This window comes from Spea bombifrons, chromosome 1 (genome assembly GCF_027358695.1).
Source record: "Spea bombifrons isolate aSpeBom1 chromosome 1, aSpeBom1.2.pri, whole genome shotgun sequence".
Lineage (NCBI taxonomy): Eukaryota > Metazoa > Chordata > Amphibia > Anura > Pelobatidae > Spea > Spea bombifrons.
In genome coordinates, this window is record NC_071087.1 from 49,920,845 (window position 1) to 49,936,807 (window position 15,963).

At 37.5% G+C, this 15,963-nt stretch overlaps 1 protein-coding gene across 1 annotated transcript in view; it reads left to right on the forward strand.

The window, feature by feature from the left end:
- STPG2 (sperm tail PG-rich repeat containing 2) overlaps positions 1-15,729 on the forward strand; it is a 388,217-nt gene extending 372,488 nt beyond the window's left edge. The window contains exons 14-15 of the mRNA XM_053461576.1: positions 11,728-11,884; positions 15,508-15,729. Of these exons, the coding sequence (XP_053317551.1) occupies positions 11,728-11,862 (135 nt within the window). The 3' untranslated portion in view covers positions 11,863-11,884; positions 15,508-15,729. The remainder of the gene's footprint in view (positions 1-11,727; positions 11,885-15,507) is intronic.
- Positions 15,730-15,963: the final 234 nt, after the last annotated feature.

Below are 15,963 nucleotides of genomic sequence, written 5' to 3' on the forward strand. Positions count from 1 at the left end.
GTATGTCTGGATATGTTACTGTATGTGTGTGGGTATGTTACTGTGTGTGGGGGTATGTTAGTGTGTGTTTGGTAATGTTTTAGTGTCTGGGGGTGTGTCCAGTTGCGTTAGTGTCAGTGTGTGTTAATGTGCCTGGTTGTGATTGCGGGAGTGTCTGGGTGGGTATATGTTCGCAAGAGTGTCTGTGTGTCTGAGTATTTTAGTGTGTCTTGGTATGTTAGTGCGTGTGACTGTGTGTATCTGGGTATGCTATCGTGTGCATGCATGTTAGTACCTGATTATCTGTGTGAGTGTGAGTCTCTGAATGAGAGCATTAGTAGTTTCTGTGTGCGTTAATGGATGTGGGCGTGGTTTTAGTGGGGCAGCTTTTTAATTAATAAATCATGTCCATATTAACCTTGACATAGCTATATATTCTTCTCTGCTAAAAACACATACAACCCATAGCACAACCTCTGTCTAACAGAAATTTTATTAGACAATTACGTGAAATGTTCTTAGAACATTTGATGGATCTTGTGTTGCCACCATCTTGGGAAAATGTGCCCTTATTTGTCATGGGAAATCATAGCATTTAATGAGATCATTGTTAATTAAAAAATAATTTGTTTCAGAAAAGGAAAAACACAATATAATGTAATTCAATGTGCTTAAGACAAATAAACAACTAAAATAGCATATCAAATATTTAAAATAAGAATAACGAGCAAATATGTATAACATGAGTGCAAGGAACATAATAATCAATATTGCATATTAAAAAGGCGAGTACACCATTCTTACACTAATCTTTTTAATGAATGCAGCTAGATAAAATTAATTAAACAGCTTAACAAGAGTTTACAAGAGCTATATGCATTGTCTAAATAAATAACATGTCCTTAATTTATGGACTCTAGTCAACAGCACTCGTCCATTGAGCTCTTGTTCGGAAAGTGACTATTGTCCATTTTTAGTTTCCATAAATTTAAAGGCACCTTGTCAGTTTTACATGCAGTCCATTAGTGCTTTGCAGCTCCATAATTTAATCCTGTCTTGGTAACTTTCAGGTGGAGGATACGATTGACAACGGTTTATTAACATTCACAGTAGTTGTCTGACTGGGAACATCATGGAATAGTTAAGGAGAAATTTTAACTTATTTCCTTGTGAATTAAATAACAAAAAAGTAGCAGGGAAACTAGAAATATTAATTTTCCAACCTTTAACATTGGGGGTTGTGACAAACCCTATAGCATGAGGGCCATACGTGTCACTTTTAGGGGTCCTAAGCACAGTCCTCTAGGGTAATCAGAGTCAGGAACAGCAGCTTTAAACAAAAACAGCGCTTTATTCTTAATTGCTGAACCCCAAAAACCAAATCATAAAAAGAAAACCTAGCTCCCAATTGGAGCCCTCTCTAACTTAACTATGCTGGTCTAAACTGACCAGCCTAATCACTCACTAACTCGACCTCCCAGCCAGACCCAGCTACACCAGGCTCTGGAAAACCTCCCCCAGACAGCACACACAATGTCCAGGCAGGTATTGCCTCACTTGGCTCAGGGATGATCTTGTTCAGGGCCTCTCCTTGCCCTGGGAGCACAGGGAACTTCCTCTTCCCCCAACAGTCTCCCTGAGTATCAGGCTCCAGGGGTTTTTAATGTCCAGCACCTGTGCCTGATGTCAGCCTCATAGAAATCCCGGACCGGATCCTGTGGACTTCTTGCCTCATGGAAAACCCGGCATGGAGTTTCCACAAAATGGGGAAATGGAGCATTGGCCCACCCTGCTCTCCAATTGCTCCACCCCAGGGACCCATATGTATAATCTGCATAGCAGCTGTACTCAGATGCCATGCTTATCATCTCCCTGGGGTTCACACTGTCACATATCCTCCCCACCAGCTCAGAACCATGGGGCTGAGCGACCATGGGACTAAGCAGCTCTGCTGATGACGTCCCTCTTAGGTTGGCATCAGGGGGCTTTCCTTTCCACACACCATAAATGTGGCCCGGTAGTGGATACTTTCTCCTTGTATCCATCTGCCCTTCTGGGTTTCTGCAATGATCAGTGAATGGGTAACACTTTGCACAGCCACGTCGCTTCTCTGTACAAATGAAGACCATCGTAGCTTGCCCATTAAGAAGGTCTACCCTGTGTGGTCTAAACTGACCAGCCTAATCACTCACTAACTCGACCTCCCAGCCAGACCCAGCTACACCAGGCTCTGGAAAACCTCCCCCAGACAGCACACACAATGTCCAGGCAGGTATTGCCTCACTTGGCTCAGGGATGATCTTGTTCAGGGCCTCTCCTTGCCCTGGGAGCACAGGGAACTTCCTCTTCCCCCAACAGTCTCCCTGAGTATCAGGCTCCAGGGGTTTTTAATGTCCAGCACCTGTGCCTGATGTCAGCCTCATAGAAATCCCGGACCGGATCCTGTGGACTTCTTGCCTCATGGAAAACCCGGCATGGAGTTTCCACAAAATGGGGAAATGGAGCATTGGCCCACCCTGCTCTCCAATTGCTCCACCCCAGGGACCCATATGTATAATCTGCATAGCAGCTGTACTCAGATGCCATGCTTATCATCTCCCTGGGGTTCACACTGTCACAGGGTCTTAGAACTTCCTGAAGGACATACTGTAAGTGATATTTTTGAAGCCATGCCCTTTCTTGCTAGTAGTAATGTAACACCTTTTCCTCATTCTTAAATTTTCAGGGAATGCTTAACTGCCATGTGAAACTGAAAGGCTCCTGGGACAGATGTGTTACGATTTATTTCCCTGATATGTTAGAGGGAGGAACAACACCTTTCAATACATTACGTTTACACTAATAGGGCAATACATATGGTATAATTAGGTATAGGTTATCCATCTATCTATCTATCTATCTATCTTGATAATCTCAATACAGGTACAACAATTACATGACCCATATAGTTTTTTTATGTTGAAGTTTACATGTAGATGAGTGTATATCACACCTTAGCCATCGAATAAAATGTCTAGTCTGAGTGATGCTAGACTAGTGCTTATACTCATGTTCTGAGTTAATAGGCCAAAAATGGATCTTTCACAGATAACATTTCAATGAAATCATAAATTATTTTGCTCTGATGTCTAGAGAGCTTATTGTAATTTATCAGCTCAAATTTTATTTTTTGGTTATTAACTACTTTACATAACACTAAAACCTGGTTTTTTTTAATGGTATGTTTTATGTGTAATGCTTTTTAACAGTATAGCTTAAATGACTTTTAAACTTGAAGCACTCTGTGGCATTTTTCTTTTACATTTGGTCTTTCAATGTATACATTTGTATAAGAAATTACATATAGTGGTACCTTTCTACACAAAAATGATTGGCAGAAATGCCCATCACAAAAGAAATTAAGAATGTACATATAGTGGTACCTTTCTGCACAAAAATGCCCAAAAGCTATTGGCTTACACCTTCAGTTCTGATTTCTATACATGCCAACATGGAAGACAATACATGCCAAATTTGTTATCCCTTCTGTGACCTGGTATGGCACTAAAGACAGAAACATATCTGGTATCCACCATTAATAATGATGTTAACATTAAAGAGTATGAGACATATGGAAAGAACAGTGGTGAGAAAGTTAAAAATGTATGGGGGAGCTGGCCATGGTCATGACCCTGACCATGTACATACTCATTTGACCAATGCTGCTTCCCCTTGTTCCGAAAAATCTGGCTCATTATTATTGCAAATGAACCCAAATTTAAGGAAAACATTTTTAGGGGACATTTTCTAGTATCTATCCTATTGTTAGCTCACAGGGTGAAGGGAAAAGAGGCAGTCATTGGTCCCCTCTTGGTTAATGGAGGTCCAAAGGAATATTATTATCTTTGTATGTGTTCTGTGGGTTATGATTTTTTGTGAATTTAAGGTGAGGACATGCATGTTCATGTGGCCTTCTATGCCCTTGCCAGAATCTCACAAAAAATAAAGTTGTATGCTGTCAACAACTTCTAGGTTAGTGAAGTGTGACTGTGCTAGCATGCAAGGGCATGTGATTGGAGTTGAATCTTGTCAGGTATGTTAACCCTTAACTTGACTGACCACCATATTTGCTGCTTGTTGGCCATTTGATATGCTGGAAGAAAAGCAATATTCCTTTTTGTATTCCAATTTATTGGAAACTATTATAATCCATCTACTTAATATTTATATTAATATAAAAAATGTATTTCTATAACAATAAAAATGTACAACCATTTTATGCAAAACTGAATAATTGGATTAAATTTGTTTAAATCTGCGTATATATTTTTGTTTTACAGGGGCGGAACATAATAATTAGACATAAAAAACAATATTCATAATAATGCTACGGCAACTAATTTACGAAAGGCCATTTGGCACAGTAGCATAAGATTAAAATAGCCAAATTGCAGTTTTTAAAATAACAGGTTACATTTTATTTGGAGTTTTTCGTACATTTACACATCATATAATCCTATAAAACGACCTCATTATTATAATTTCAAGCACTTTCTGAACAGGTGAAATATAGATTTCAGTGGAGATAATTTTATTTGATACGTCTATCTTCATGTTTCATTCCAATTTAGCAGGCAAACAAATTGATCCTGTAATGTTTTTTTGTCTTGTTTCTTTTCTAGACGTTATCCTCCATGTTCTATGCACAGTCACATTCACCTTGTAAGTGAGTCACTCATACAAGATGAGTTTATTTCTGTACAAGCTACAAGAAAACACCATAGCATTTTTATTTAAACTAAAGATAGGACTCCTATTGAAAACAAGAAAACATTCCAAATTGTGGTGATATGATTGCACATAAACCTTATTATCCCCGATTCCAATGATTTTAAGATATCCTCAAAATGTGTAACATTATAACTATCACTCAGCTCGTAATACAGTTGTATTTCTGACAATATAGAAACATGGAATTTGACGGTAGAGAAGAACTATTTGACCCATTTAGTCTGCCTATGAATTTTAAAAATCCCTTGCTATGTTAATATCTACCACTTCATTATGAGGCTGTTTTTCTCACCTACTATCTAAAGTTTCTTACATCTTACATCTACGCTTCTGATCCTCTATCGTTAGATTATGACCTCTTGTTCTAACATTTATCCTCATTTGAAGTAAACATCCTTCCTGTACTTTGTGAAATGTCTTTATGCAGCTATATGTTTATATCACATCTCCCACCAAGCAATGCATATTGTGATCACTTGGTCTTGATAATTTTTAAGTAATTTTTTAACATAGCTGTTAGTATACGTCGGATTAGCATGCTTGTAGCTGGTATGTATGGTCCACATGAGTAACTTTAGTAACTTAAGGTCATGTAGGTCAAGTAGCTCATGTTCATGAATAAGAAAAGATAATGTATACTTCACAATGTATGCATTAGATATACCTGGGTAAAGAGAGCCTTTCAGCCATCATATTATTATTAGTTGTGTGCTTTTTTATGCTCTATTGTTATCACATCACTGGTCTGCTTTGGGTTTGGTTGGCTAAGAACTGAATTTGAAATGTATGACTTCTTATGATATAGATAGCTCTATTAATGCAGAAATACATTAGGAGGTATACAATCATATCGTTGTTGCTGTGTAGTCTACTTTTGTAATCAAAATAAAAAGATTTTGAGAGAGAGTTTTTATATGGTTTTGTTGTGTGTTTTAGTCGTTAGAGTGCATTTCTCAGTCAGGTATACCTAGTGAGCGCTAAACGTCGATGTGGCTGTTCCATCGATTTCCAAACGGCAATTATGCTATACTTTCCTTACAGGAAAATCTAAAGTGGGGCTTTTATTTTAAATGTACAAATTATTTAACTGCATTTTAAAGCCTATTTTTCACATTCACTCAGCTAGCTCACCTTTGGAAGAACAAGTCTTCTCCAGGAAATGTTGTATAACTTCAATAATGATGCAGAGCCATTCTTAAAGTTGTAATTTCATCTACTGTAATTGCCTTCTGTGAACAAAGGCCCTTTTTTCCAATGGAACAACAAAATTGTCTTGCAGAAACCCTTTTCTGTTGTGCCATTTCTGTCTATTTAGTAATAGAACCATAATTACTTTTCAATAGGAAGCAGTGGTCTTGTCTGTTGAGTTGCCACATCCATCAGCCATTTTAATTTTACATGCTGGTAAGTGTAACCTTAGATTAGTGTAATTTACTTAGATTAATTTCATGTTTACATGAGACATTGTTTAGGAATCGTGGATTTCCACTTCTAATTGGTTGACCTGGAAGCACAAATGTTTCTCATAAAAAAAAAACATTTAAAAACATTCAAAGGGGAACTTCAACCAAATACTTTATTGTATCAGAGTGAAAATAAGCTTTTATAAACACTGTCCTGTTTTTCCTTATTAATTATCATTATTATTATTATATTTTATTTGTATAGCACCAACAATTTATGCAGCACTTCTTACAGTACATACAATAAAAGGGTATGACAAAACTAAAACTGACAGACTATGACAAACTGTTACGTTAGGTAAAGAAATATTTCTCCATTTTGCATTATATGCTTTTAATACAAATAATGTGATAAAAAGAATATTTTATAGTTATTTGTATGGCAAATAGTGTGACTCGGGTATGTATAAGGGGTGCGTGTGGGTACAAGAGCTTGACTGCGAGATAAACTATATGGGGCTGGTCTCCAAATGTTTCCAGGGCTGCTTTTCAGTCCCAGTCCGGCCCTGTACATTACTGTATACAACACTGTATGTTATGTCCAGGGAAAAAAATACTTTTTTTTACATGGGACTCCCCATTAATATAATAATTTTATAAATGTATTGTTTTAAAAGGTCATTCAATATGCAAATTGTCTAAAAATGTATATATATCAATATCAATATTACTATGTATTTTAAACATGTTAGTATTTATTATTACTATTAGCATTAACATTGCTGTTATTATTCATGCAAAATATAATGTCTCTAACTTAATTGTGAGCTTTTCTATAAAAATATAAATATGATTCTATTTCTCATAAATAGTGAAGTTTGACAAATAAGAACTTTTATTGTAATTAGTGTTGCTATATTGCTCTTTAATTGGAATGTAACTGTTAATATAACGTAGTAGGATTCAGTAATTTAACACAAGTTTCTAATTAGTTTAATAGAGGCTTAATGACCCTAATTATTTATAAACTGATGATGTATTTCGACATTAGGATCATACATGGAGTGTCTGGCTCTTTGAAAACAAACTTGAAAAATATTACACTTAATTGTGAAACTGCTGATGTTTGGGAAGCTATTAACAGCAACAAAAAAAGAGAAATTGGTATACATGAGTAAAAGTAACCAGACACACATAGTTTATATTTTATTAATGCTAACCTAAAAGCAGAAAGTCCCCAAATAAAGTCTATTTGGACCCGGTTTCAAAATTTGGCATCTGATATACTGTATATATAAGCATCTCTGTAAACTTTGCTATCATGATGAGCTGGAATCACTAATTACCTTTAAAGTCTTTCATAGAAAATTGTTATAGGGTCTAATTAATAAATCCAGGATTTTGTTTATTTGAGTGCTCTACAAGTATCATACTTCCATCTTCCCCAATGTTTGGCACCTATCCCACCAAGGCTTCCAGACAGGCCTCCCACCTCTAACAACAACCCACTCTACCTCCAACATGGCCCACTACAGGACAGAAAGGTTGGGGCGGTGAGGTATACTGAATGAAGACTACATTCTCCGAGAATGCATTGCTCTTAATAAAGACCCCATTACCACATCTTGCAGAAAACGTACAAATATTGTACTTAGCTCTAAATTAGTTTCTGTGGCCTCCACCTCTGAAAAGGGCCAAGCTGACTATATTACAAAATGCAGCTTAACAGGCTATATAGGAAAAAATCCTAAGTATGCAGGTGTCCTTTATGCTGTTCCTCAAAACTCTCCCGCTCTTTTACAATTTTTGGTCACACATTACGATGGATAGTGACACATATGAATTGTACAACTTTCCCAAAATACTGTAATCACGAATCTATCAAAACATGCAACAAACTGATTTTTATACGCAGATGCATGTGCCTATGTAATAATGTTGTTACAATGTTTCCTAATGAATGAATTATTGAGCTCCTAGCTTGGGTAGTAATCGATAAAAATGACTACATTTTACATGGCTCGTGTTGACTAAAATGTGGGTGATATTTTGTTCTCTATTAAAAGCTTAATTTAATTACATCTAATGTTAGTATAGATAGCCATATCTCTATGTATTTGCAAATGTAACATGTTACTTGGTTTCCTGGCTTTTAGTATTCAGCAGCGGTGATTGGTATAGGGAAGCATAATTTTCACTCTATTTCTCCATTAGTCTTCTAAGCTTATTAACTTCAATGAACACAGTACTGAGCTTAACTCAATTTTCAATTAGATTACAAACTTAATGGTAAATTATAATTCTATTGTAAGTTATGTTCATTAAGGAGAATATGTAGTAAAAATGTGGTATAACTGCAGAATAGTGCTGTAGGACTTACTTATTAAAAGTTTATACTTTAATATTTGCTATCTTAAATTCTCAGATCTTATGGGACAAGATAGGCTACTGCATACTGGCTAATGCACACAGGAATTATAGAGTTGGGGTAAAATTACATATATATATACTGATCAGCAATAACATTATGACCTTCCTAATATTGTGTAAGTCCCCCTTTTGCCACCAAAATAGCCCTGATCCATCAAAACATGGACTCCACTAGACCTCTGAAGGTGTGCTGTGGCATCTGGCACCAAGATGTTAGCAGCAGATCATTTTAAGTCCTGTAAGTAGCGAGGTGAGGCCTCCATGGATGCATCCTGGTGCCATGTGTTCTTCAGGTAAGCGACGCACATGCACCCAGCCTTCCATGTGATGTAAAAGAAAATGTGATTCATCAGACCAGGCGATCTTCTTCCATTGCCCTGTGGTCCACTTCTTATGCTCACGTGGCCATTATAGGCGCTTTGTCGACAGGGGTCACCATGGGCAGCCAGACTGGTCGGTGGCTATGCAGCCCCATACACAACAAACTGAGATGAACTGTGTGCTCTGACACCTTTCTATCACAATCAGCATTAACTTTTTTCAGCAATTTGAGCTACAGTAGCTCGTCTGTTGGATTTGACCACACAGGCCAGCTTTCACACCCCCACATGCATCAATGAGCCTTGGCCGTTCATGACCCTGTCACCGGTTCACAGCTTTTCCTTCCTTGGACCACTTTTGATAGGTACTGGCCACTGCAGTACAGTACAGGTACAGGGAACACCCCACAAGAGCTGCAGTTTTGGAGATGCCATGATAACAAGATTATCGGTGTTTTTTACTACACCCGTCAGTGGTCATAATGTTATGGCTGATCGGTGTATATCTACCTAGAATCTTGAGCTCTAGGAAGGTTAACTTTACTGAGAGGGTAGTAGATAGAAGAGCCTCCCAGCAGAAGTGGTAAAAACGAATAGTGTGGGAATGTCAACATGCGTGAGAGAAGCATAAGACTATACTGAATCTAAGACGAGACCAAGGACTGATTAATGTTTGAGATAAATGGGTTGAATGGTTTTTATCTGCTGTGAAATTTCTATTTTTAATATTACATAGTATCATATATGTTACTGGAAATATGTGTTTACAGAATTATGCTAATACATTGAATGTCTATGTAGAAATGTATGTGAGCATGAATGTCTATGTATAGGTGTGTGTTAACATTAGGCACATTCGTTTTCGTAAAAATTTGTTTGAATAACGAACAAATGAATGCCTATGGATAAGTTTATGCGATCATGGATATCTATGTATAAGTGTATGCGATCATGAATGCGTATGTATAAAAATGTGTTAACATGAATGTGGATATGAAGGCATTTGTATGTAAGAGCTTCAAGTGTTTGTGTGTTTACATGAGTGTGTATGTGAAAGCATTTGTATGTTGCAGCATTAAGTGTTTGTGTGTGTCAGGCTCATCATATCTCAGCCCTTACTGGATGTTGGAGCCCAGGGCGCAGGAATGTAAGAACGCACACAGTGATAGACACACACTTCACAAATGAGACAAAAGCTGAATGTTTGAATAAAGGTATATTAAACAAAGCAGATGCATCTTAACCATAAGTAGCAGAGTAGGAGGCATATCAAGTATACAGACTGCTGGGAAGTACAAAGTTAGAATAGTCCAGGTAAGAATCCAAAAGATCCAGAGTCTGGCATCAACTATAGCTCCAAAGTAACTAAATTAACTCACACGTCTGTTACTGAGAGGCAGGGATATAAAGCCTGTTGGTTAGGTCAGGTGTGGTAATGACATAGGCTTCATGTGAGGGAGGCCTGGATATAGCATAACCAATACAACTGAACATAAATACACAGAACATGGATTCTAAACATAACCAGACAAGACATTAATGGTACAGGACGCCACAAAGGACAGGAAACAAGGCAACGAGCACAGGGGATGGAGTGAGGAGCCAAGATCTTCAGACGCTTCTCCTTTAAGCAAGGATAGGATATCTCAAACTAGACATGGGGAGAGGAGAGAGGAACCAAGATCCTCAGATGTATAAGGGAAAGATGGCAAAGGTACATAAAATATAGCTACACAAACAAAACAGCAAGCTGTGGAGAGGAGATCAACCCCAGACAGACCTCTTAAATGGGCGGCCACGCCTGGCAGTTTGCAGGGCTGGGGCGGAATCCTGACAGTGTGTTAGCGTATATCTGTATGGGTAAATGTGTGTGAGTCTAGATTTGTATGTGCTGTGTTTGTGTGTGAGCATGATTGTGTACATAAGTGGTGTTAGAGGCAGTGTGTGTTAGGATGAGAATGTTAGTGAGTAAGTGTAGGCATGTGTATGTGTGTTATAATGTGTATAGGTGTGTTTACATACAGTATGTGTGACGGAATGCATGTAGGAGGGGTGGAAAGACAGGCTATTTAGGGAAAATAATGGCACAGAGAAGGTGTCAGAGGGCAATGATTGCACAGATAACAACTGGCACTGGCAAACTGGGGAAAAAGATGGCACAGGCAAACCGGGGGTTAGCATGGCACTGATAAGTCACTTGGAGGCAAAGGTGCCACTCACAAGATGTTTGAGTGGCACCGTGGGACAGGTTGCTTGGTGAAATTGGGGGGCCCCGGAGCAATTTTCACACTGGGGCCCTGTGGTCTCTAGTTACGCCCCTGCTAGTATTTCATAAACATTTTGGTGATCCTTGATTTCTTTAACGCATATCATAAAATATACATTTATAAAAAACATTTCAGAACAATGTTTCAGAAAAAGAAACTTCAGAGTCACATAAATACGTTTTGTAAAGTGGACATGTTTTAAATGGACCTCTACAGAGATCTATGCTTTGTTATAGTGGTAGCTGAACGATACCAAGTGCAATGATGCTTGCCTTATGCAGTTAGAAGTTTGTTGTTACATAACTGGGGAGTTATTGCTTGCCTGTTTCTACTCTGTTTGCTTAATAATAATTTTAAACAATGTTTTTTGTGTGTGTTTTAAAGCAAATATAACTATAGAAACTGCCACAGTGGATGTACTTAGATTTAAAAGGCTGCATTTATCTGATGTTGTTTCTTGAAAGTGCATTTCATTATTTGCTGCTTCTTTAAAATAAAAAAATGATTGTGTATTCACATTTAGAAGTATTCATACATATTTTTTCTTCATTTAAACAGCTGAGCTCTGTTTTTAAGGACACCGTGCTTAAGGGGACATTTAATGCAACCTTGCCTAACCCATTCCAGAATCAAGACGAGAGAAACCCTCTGAAAGACCAAGCATATAAGCAACCTTTCACTTTAAGCATCTGATTCTTCACCATTCGCTGTACTGGTGAGTAGTTAAATAATAGCTGCACAAGTACAAATGTGTCATTACAGGGTGTGACAATCAATAGGGATGATGCATTGGAAAGCTCTCTCTTCAGTCATAACCTCTAAGCTATTTCAACATGTGTCACTTTCAAGGTGGAAAGTATAAATTCCATCAAAGTAACAAGGTCACGGAAAAAAGTTTTTGTACTGGAGACAAACATAAAGCATCTTAGTGAATGTCAAATACAAATTTAACTATAGTTATTTTCTGTAGAGATGATTTTTTTCATGTTTAACCAAGTGATGGTCAAATATGAGTTCACCAGCTGTCACTTCACTAAACTAAGTGCCTTGGTTCGCAATCAGACATAAATTAACCAAGGGCATTATGTAACAGTGGAAAAACAGCCGGAATTCTACCCTGTGGCTCCTTTGTTGTCTGCTACAGAAAAGTCTTTAGAGGGGACAAATGAATTATGTAACATGTAGTTTCACACGTAAATAATATTTACTGGAAATAACCTCTACTACCTCACCAGGAGTAATAGATTTAAAAAAGTATTACGTCTACCTGACTTACAAATGTCCACTAGTCCTATTTGTAGACCCACTTCTGCTGCACGGTTGACATACCCTATTCTTCCTCACTTTCTCCTGGCCGAAACATAGATCTGCTGCGATCACTTGACAACACCTACCCTTCTCTACTGTGGGGAGTTAGAAACTTGGCAGTGCCTGCAGTAGCGGTGGCACCAGTGGCAGTTGTGGTGGCATTGGCAGTTATTTCATTTTGTGATTCACCACAGAATAACTTACACGCAATCATCCACTTTGATCCTACCAAGGCACCGGAAAAAGACCCCCCTGTGAGTCCTTGCTAGTGACTAAAATTGTGCTTCACGTTGGTAGAGGCATAACTGCAGATCACAAGACCCCAAGGCCCCCAAATTCACCAAGCAACATGTCCCACAGTGCCACATTTGCCCCCAAAACAGCTTGTGAGTGCCTTCTCTGTCCCTAAACAGCTTGTGATAGCCACCTTTGCCCCCAAGGAGCTTATCAGTGCCCCTGTCTGCCTGTGCCAGCTTTGTTCCAGGTTGGAACCCAAACAGCTTTTCTGTGCCATCATTGTCCCTCTTCCATCCCTCCAACATACACTCTGGCACAAATTTGTAAACACGCACAAATTTACACATGCTAATACAAACTCACTCATACTCACTAACAAACATCTACACAATCATTCTAATACACACACACTCCCTCTTACACCACTCATGCTAACACTCCATCTCACACCACATACACATCTATGCTCACACACACTTAAACAGAAATCCATGCTCACATACACTCATGCATGGACATTCATGCTTACATACACTTATAAATAGACATTCATGATCACATACATTTATATATAGACATTCATGCTCACATACATACAAACATATATACCCCCTCCTGCCCGCAGCCCCTTATCTCTCCTGCAGCACAGTTCCGGCATTCGTTCCGCTGCAGGGTCACATGAGGTGACGTAAACTCCATTGGGTTCCTGTTTCTCAGTGCCATTACAAAATTAATTAGAAAGGGCCATTCGGACCTAGACCTGCCCGGTTCAGGTTGGAAGGGCTCTTTGTGAACAATTTTAAAGCAGCATGCGGAGACAGGAACAAGTGGTCGCAGAGGTCACCTGGGCCCCCTAGAGAGATGGGTCCCATTGGAGTTCCGTAGTTAATGTCACTAACTACAGCCAAGATGTTTGCTATTACTGCTGCTGCTGCATGTGGCTGGTTTTATCTCTGACTCCAGGCAAGAAGGCTTCAGGCTACTAGGGACTGGCATACAAGGGGTCATCTGACTACTTTTTTTTCTGTTTTCACAACCTAATAGGAATATGTGAACATATTTTAAAAACTCGCTCTTAAATTAATTAGTACATTAAAACCTGACCAACAGTCCATATACAGCTTGAAGAAAACTGCAGGAAGTTGGTACATTGGTCAAGATCAAAAAGTTGAGAGCTGTGGCAATTCACAGATTCATCTGGTTAAAAAGAACAATTAGGAAATATAAGCTATTTAAAATTGTTTCAGACTTGTAATACAACCATATGCAAAATATATATTCATGAAACACAAGTTACATTAGAAATGCAGCAAAAAATTTAAACTTTTTTGTTTTTGATTTGTTTCTAATTCACTGTACTCAATCCTAAAAACAGTCTCTAGATTATTATTATTAATTGTTTTATATAGCGCCATCAGATTCTGCTTTGCTGTACGAAAGGTAGACAGGACATATCAATTAGTATATAAAATAACAAGATGACATACAGAAACAGGTGAGGATGGCCCTGCTCAAATGAGCTTACCATCTACAGTAGAGGTCAAGCTATTCTGTGGGAAGAGGCTTGAAAATCATGCGATATAATAAAATAAATCTGGAAAACAAAATAGAAATTGTAGACTCATTATCTCAATTCATGTAGCTTGTAACATACATTTTTTCCCAAGGGATTTTTAACTTTTCTTTTAAGCTTACTACGGTACTTTGCCTAAAGCGTTTCATAGTACATTTTATAAAGTGGTTGATTTTATTTTTGTAACAGCCTAGCAATAGTTATTAGTTGTTTGTTTGCATTAACTGATTGTCAGAATGGGGCCATTGACAGAAAATTGCACTGTCAACTCCTCAAAGGTCATGCAATTTGGAGAAAAGAGACACTAGGGGTGGGATAGTTTTTCCAATGTAGGTTCTTGAGCCAAATGATGAAAACTTAAAGCTTTGGATGCATTAGAAAGCTTTTGTGACTAAGTTGAGTCTAGAGCTCCCTATATTATTATATTGCTAAGTCAGATAAAACTTAAATCTTAGTGAATAACCCTCACTTATCTATGCAACTGGGATTCCATTTTGTAGGTAGAAAACCAACCAGATTGCGTAAAACATAAGATAACATAAGATAACATTTAACTAATAAACTATCACAAAATCTGTTATCTGTTCACCTATTAAGTGAAATATTATCCCATATGTAACATAAATATTTTTTAACTCAGCCTTGACTTCATGTCCAGTTTCTGGATATCTGTAGAATTGACAGAACAATATAAGAACTGTTGGCTCAGATCCAACACATTACCCCTTCTCCACTGCAAAATACCAGAGGGAATTTATCAAAGGTACTGGGGTAGATTTGTACCTGGAACATAGGAAGGAAAGGTTTGTGTTCTCATTAACTATTTTAATGTACATAGTGGAATGTAGGTAGGACCAATTAGTGTAATATAATATTTTTTTCTAAGAAAGTGCCATTTTCCCATGTCAATATGTTTTTTTTAGTTGTATCCTTAGTTACAGTGCATTTTATAATGTGTCATTATTTAAAACTATATGTTTTTTCTTATTCCTTTGATTAAACTCACCCACAGCATATCTACTCTTGTGCTATCCTTGCCCCTTTGTTCTGAACTGCCATGGAAACGACTATAATTAATTACTCAGTGATTTATATCTCCACCTGCAGTTACAGCAATGTAAGAGTGGAATACACACTACAAAAGTTTAAATTCATCAATAGCCAGGATCTTCTCATTCTTGCACTTTGAACAAGCTAACATGTTTTTCATATTTTGGCAGATCTTCACCAGGACTCTGTATTATTGTAGGTGTCTTTCAACTGTCTCTTGCAATAAATGTCAGTATCTACAGCATCTTCTACCTGCTGAGCCATGGCTATGGTTGACCTGATTCTTCAAAACAAGAAGAGATAAATAAGATTCTTGGAAATACATATTTTTCTCTGTAATGAATGACCTTTCTTGTTCATATAAATTGTATGCTGGTTTCCTTTAAAAAAAATTCTCGCATAAAAATATCAGTACAATTAAAGGTATTATCCACATGTTTTTATAATAATAATTTGCACATTTACATTTAAATTTACATTTAAATTTTATAAAGCTAGTACTAACTTTTTCAACTGTTATCTCAAATAATGTCACTAGTTAAAGATAATTAAACCAAACTACATCTACATTTTTAGATGACATACCTCTCCAATTTCAATTATGGCAAGATACAAGGACAACATGT